The sequence below is a fragment of the Phyllobates terribilis genome, unplaced genomic scaffold, assembly GCF_046119375.1.
Source record: "Phyllobates terribilis strain yellow unplaced genomic scaffold, ASM4611937v1 Scaffold_1__5_contigs__length_1240528914, whole genome shotgun sequence".
NCBI lineage: Eukaryota > Metazoa > Chordata > Amphibia > Anura > Dendrobatidae > Phyllobates > Phyllobates terribilis.
Genome location: NW_027362761.1, coordinates 158733305 through 158739304, shown reverse-complemented (window position 1 = coordinate 158739304; position 6000 = coordinate 158733305). Strand labels below are relative to the sequence as shown.

Below are 6000 nucleotides of genomic sequence, written 5' to 3'. Positions count from 1 at the left end.
GAGAGATGCACGGGGGGGTGAGAGATGCACGGGGGGGTGAGAGATGCACGGGGGGGGGTGAGAGATGCACGGGGGGGTGAGAGATGCACGGGGGGATGAGAGATGCACGGGGGGTGTGAGCTGCACATGGGGGGGTTATGTTTACATAACTTTGTTGCCTTATGAAGGGCAGGGGGGGCCCCCAAAAATTTCTTGCACAGGGGCCCACTACAGTCTGTGTCCGCCCCTGGTACACACTAAGTATTTTTGCTGAGTTATCAGAGCAGAAACTGGGCGGAATCTCCAAGTATTAAAGAAGATTTGAGTTTTTGAGGAGGATTTGGAGTTTCTGCTCATGTTTCTTCTCCAAAAAATTCATAAAAAAAAACTGAAGGTGTGCACATAACCAGAGAATTTATGGGATTCTTTGCTTGTCAGCTGCTTCCTGCAGCAATGTGATTGGTCGGATCAGTGACAGCGCGGGCTCTGGTTGGCTGGGAGTTCCCATGGCAGCGGCAGGCGGAGCTACAGTGTGTCAGGCATGGAGAGGTCGGGAGGTACTGTCCGCCGGTCCCGGCACAATGTGCCCAGTTCTGGGGCTGGGGCCGGTCATGGGAACCGGCGGGAGGATAACGGTGGTAATGATCGGAAGACTCGGAGCCGTGCCTTGGTGTTTGGTGCTGGAGTGCCGGCAGTGCTGCTGCTGTATGTGCTCGGCATCAGAGGACTGGTGCACTTATCATTGCGGCAACTAGTGACACCGGGGACCCGCAGCACCAGCTTTAATGCCACCAGTGCCAGGTACGTGCAGGCTGTATGTGGTGGGTATGGGATCCGCAGCAGCAGCAGCCATTCAGCCTTCCCGCTATAACATGGGCTGTGTGTACAGCAGGGTATAGCTCGGTAGGTGGTAGTGGCAGTGATGTACAGGGCTGCCAGGTTCGGTGATCTGCCCGGCGTGGCCCTGGTATAACAGGCTGCTCCATGTACAGTCATGTGCTGCAGGAGCTGTCTAACCTGTACTATGTAGACACCTATAATTGTAGAATATACAAAACCCTAACCGCAGGCCCAGCACCCTTCTGGAAGTACCTGGCAGGGTTGCCAACTTCCAAAAGTTCCTGGACAATCCTAAAGATATGAAGGAGTCACTTTTTTTGCTCTGTCTATGATTTTTTTTTTTTTAAGCTGGAGCATATCATCCTGACTGTCATCTGTTCACAGTTCAGAGGGAATTCACCTAATGTCTTTGTATTAGACTATAGACGTATATGTAAGGCTGTATTTCCAGCCAGGAAATGTGACTGCGAGTATGTAATATGCATACTACACCCTCCCCACCACATTCCGACTAGACGTGCACAGCCCTGTTTAATAAGAGTGAATTTAGCAAGGCTACGCATGTTTAGTATGAATGTACCTAAAAGTATGAACATCACTGCTGGCCCTGGAGAATCGTGAAAGCGTGAGATGTGAGGAGGCAGATGATGGCTGAATAACATAGCCATCAGCTGATGGCAAAAACGCAGGCTCAGGAACAGAGTCCGCATCAAAGATAGGGAGCCAACATATGAAGTAATTGTATTTCATATGTCTGTAGGTTAAAGAGGTTGTCCACTATTTGGACAACCCATTCTTGATCTAAATGTTTGCCCCTGATAAAATAACAAAGCTTATACTCCCCTCCCGTGCTGGTGCTGTTCCAGTGGTGTCTGTACTCGCCCTCCCTGGGACTGCCGTGCGGTTGTTGGGACATGTGGCGCCTAATCAGTTCTCGAGACACTGTCCTCACCTTTGGACAAATCAAACATATAGAGGATGTCCGGGCTGCAGCTGCTCTCACTTTCTCTTGATGTTCAATTCAACAGGAGGTGGGGACAGTGACTCCAGCACTGATTGGGCGCCGGCATCACAACAACATCATGGGTACCCCGGGAGAGCGAGTACTGACACCGCAGGAACGGCGCCGGCACGGGAGGGGAGTATAAGCTTTTTTATTTTCTCTGGTGCAAACATTTAGATCAAGAACGGGTTGTCCAAGTAGTGGACAACTTCTTTAATAAATGACATTTGTGCCAATTGCCATTTCTTTTTAGGTGATTATGGCAGAAATCAATTGCATTGATTTACTGTTCTTTTGTATATTCACAGTAAAAATGACACATGATAAACACACCCATATAATATAAAAATATATATTTTTTTATATTCACAGCCCATATACAAAACATTATCTACCACATACATAGATTTATAGTGAATTTAAATGGTGCTCCCCCAACCTTGGTCTAACAGAGCGTATTAATCATATGCTTGAACAAAATCTTCAGTGTTATGCCTCTGGTCATCAATCTGATTAGGAGGAACATCTTCCATTAGCTGAAGAATCCATCACAATTTCTCAGTTTTTCTGTAATCTTGGATATCATCCTCCTTTTTGGTTCGTTTTCGGCAACTGTGATGGAAACTCCGTTGGCCGAAAAATCTGTAGATAATGTAAGGTTTATCTACTCTGAGGTCAGAGAGAGCAAGGAAAAGCCCAGAGTAATCAGACCTCATCTGCTAATAAGAGATGTTCGAGTTGTCAAAGTTTTGAGTTGGGGACAAAGGGTGGTTATCCAGTAAAAACATCAAGCTTCAAGAAACCCTATCACTAAAATGTTTATTATTTACTTTAAAAGCAGATGTAATTAAACATATGATGTGACTTACAATTCATTAACAAAGTATATACCGAAGCTGAGAAAAAAAATCCCTTTTCTTGGCACAAGGCTATTATTTTAATGAGCCGACTTTAGCCGGAGTTGCCTTCCGGATATTTCCCATACTCCTCTGCTCTGCCTACGTCACTTTCACATGATGCATCACATCGAGGGAAAGTAAGTTATTTCACTGCTGAGTGCTCGGAGCACGACTGGTATAGAATCCATCATCTTGTCGAGCCCTGAGTGCTCATCAGAAACAGTGCAGCAAGTTTTGTGAGTGCTGCTTACTGATAGAGTTAACCGGTGTCAGCACTAGCCAGGGGCTATGGGGAGGGTGTTCAGTCTCACAGCTTCTTTCTCTGATGCTGCCGTGATCCTTAAGCCACGGCCCCACTATCAGTATTCAGTCAGTATTTTTTCTCAGGAGTGGGAGCCAAAACCAGGAGTGGGTGATAAATGCAGAATTGGTGACTTGTTTCTATTATACCTTTTATCTGATTGTTCCTCACCTGGTTTTAGCTCCCACTCCTGAGAAAAAATACTGACCGAATACTGACCAAATACTGATAGTGGGGCCCTGTGTAGATTTTTCTTCTAAGACGGAGGCCTTTGGGGGAATAGAACAACGAGCAGGCACCTGCCTGAGGCCCCATCTCTTACCTCCCTGAAGGAATAAAAAATAAATAAAAAATTACTAACTGCTGTACTTGCGGCCGCCAAGCACCTTCCTCCGGGCCAGAGGTGCCGCTAAGGGTTTTGTTCAGGGGGGTGGGCGAAACTTCTGAGTGGGTCTCTAACCAGGTAGAAAACCCAAAAAAGTCATTATCCCAGTAAATTAGAATACTTTATAACAGCTTGAAAAAATGTTTTTAAAATCCGAAAAGTTGGCCTACTGAAATGTTTGTTCAGTAAATGCACTCAATACTTGGTCGGGGCTCCTTTTTCATCAATTACTGCATCAATGCGGTGTTGCATGGAGGCGATCAGCCTGTGGCACTGCTGAGGTGTTATGGAAGCCCAGGTTGCTTTGATAGCAGCCTTCAGCTCGTCTGCATTGTTGGGTCTGGTGTCTCTCATCTTCCTATTGACAATACCCCATAGATGGGGTTAAGGTCAGTCGAGTTTGCTGGCCAATCAAGCACAGTGATACTGTTGTATATAAACCAGGTATTGGTACTTTTGGCAGTGTGGACAGGTGCCAAGTCCAGCTGGAGAATGAAATTTCCATCTCCAAAAAGCTTGTTGGCAGAGGGAAGCATGAAGTGCTCTAAAATTTCCTTGTAGACGGCTGCGCTGACTTTGGTCTTGATAAAACACAGTGGACCTACACCAGCAGATGACATGGCTCCCCAAACCATCACTGATTGTGGAAACTTCTCACTAGACCTCAAGCAGCTTGGATTGTGTGCCTCTCCACTCTTCCTCCAGACTCTGGGACCTTGATTTCCAAATGAAAATTGGAACTCTGGGACCTTGTGGAGTGTGTCAGTGACTGCCTTCTGGACATCTGTCAAGTCAGCAGTCTTCTCCATGATTGTGGAGCCTACTGAAACAGACTAAGGGACCTTTTTAAATGCTTAGGAAGCTTTTGCAGGTTTTTTTTGCTAATTATTCTAATTTACTGAGACAATGACTTTTGTGTTTTCATTGGCTGTAAGCCATAAGCATCAACATTAACAGAAATAAACACTTGAAATAGATCACTCTGTTTGTAATGACTCTATATAATATAGGAGTGTCACTTTTTGTATTGAAGAACTGAAATAAATTAACTTTTTGATGATATTCTAATTTTGTGAGATGCACTTGTATATTAGGGCTCATACTCATCTGTGAGAAAAACGGACAAGTGCAATCCGATAAAAAAATCGGATTGCACTCTGACTAAAGTTATTCAATGATTCCCTGCTCATCTAAGATTTTTTTTTTCTCAGCTCAGATCTGACTGAGAAAAAAAAAAATCACAGCATGCTCCGTTTTGCTGCGTATATTGGATGAGACTCACCAATGCAAGTCAATGGGTGCGATAAAAAAAAAAAATTGTACGGCACTCGGACCATGTGAGTGCCGTCTGATTTTTACACGTCCATCTCCTAGAAGAAACTAAATTTCATCAGCCGCGTACAGTAAATTTACAGCGTAAAGCAGCAGAATGAAATAGATGTATAGGTAGAAGAAAAAATGGTGTGGGGTCCCTTGAATTTTTATTAACCTGGAGAGGGAAAGCAGACTCCAATATACATCCTCAAATGGATGTATATGAATTGAAAGATTTTAAATTGATATAGTAATAAAAGTTATATTTTAATTACAGATTCTTTTTTTCTTTGCCTTCCCCAAATAATTTACAGTATACTGGTGGTGTACACCAATGTGTAATTATGTCCAATGAGATTTGACATCCTAAATGTTGCATGTCAAAGCTGAGCCTCGGGCCTCATGTGCTGAAGTTTGGCTTCTGTATGGAAGCTAGGCCCCAGGCATGTAAAATGGTATTTCCCCATAGGTCTGTAATACTATTGTAGGAACTCGAGGATTCTGATAGCGTGGGGCAATGAACAAGCAGAGACGGGTTTCTTTAGTGCAAATAGTGTATTTGTGCAACAGCAATAACACCCAAAAACCATATACAGATAACCCATAGTGACATACAATGAAATAAGTCCAGCAATATTAAGTCTTTGAAACCTATATAGCAAAGTCGGCAATGTTCTTACGACGGAGTCCTCACACAAATGCGATCAAAAGGAAAAAGTCTGACACACTGGTGACGTGGCTTGATTCAAACACTGCTGGTGTAGTAAGAGTCAGATCCAGGTATGCAGTAGCCACAGGGAAGTCCAAGAACAAGTTCACAAGTTAATCCTAGATGTGGCGTAGATTCAGGGAAGTCCAGAAACAAGTTCACATTTAAGTAATATTCCAGTAAATAGTTCCAGCAGCCCTCACCGGAGGGAGTGAACGAAGGGTTAAACAACAACACAGTTCAGAAACACAGTTCTTACCAGGTAGAGTGAGCCAAGGGTTAAATTCCAAAGTCAACAGGTTAATGATAACACAGTGAGTGTAGCTTACATAGGCAGAGAATGTCCAGAGCCAAGGGCCCATCACATGACTCAATGACGTCACCGCAGGTCCTGCACACAACAGCGTGAGCCGCTCAAGACTCCGGACGGGGCACAGAATGCATCGGTAGGTGAGTATAAATGTTATTTTTTTATTTTTTACCATTCTGATTCTTTTTTTTAACTATTACTTGGTCACACTATATAAATCCATGCCGGTTGCATGGATTTATATAGTGTGAACAAGTTGT

General features: G+C 44.1%; 1 protein-coding gene across 3 annotated transcripts in view; it reads left to right on the top strand.

Moving 5' to 3' along the window:
* Positions 1–502: 502 nt before the first annotated feature.
* The window catches only part of LOC141243255 (endoplasmic reticulum metallopeptidase 1-like), a 135297-nt gene continuing 129799 nt past the window's right edge, over positions 503–6000 (top strand). For all 3 annotated transcript variants that reach the window (XR_012307661.1, XM_073668918.1, XM_073668926.1), the window contains exon 1: positions 503–780. Coding sequence is in view for 2 of the 3 variants with exons in the window: in XM_073668918.1 (XP_073525019.1) it covers positions 521–780 (260 nt within the window). In the remaining variant the exon portion in view is untranslated. The remainder of the gene's footprint in view (positions 781–6000) is intronic.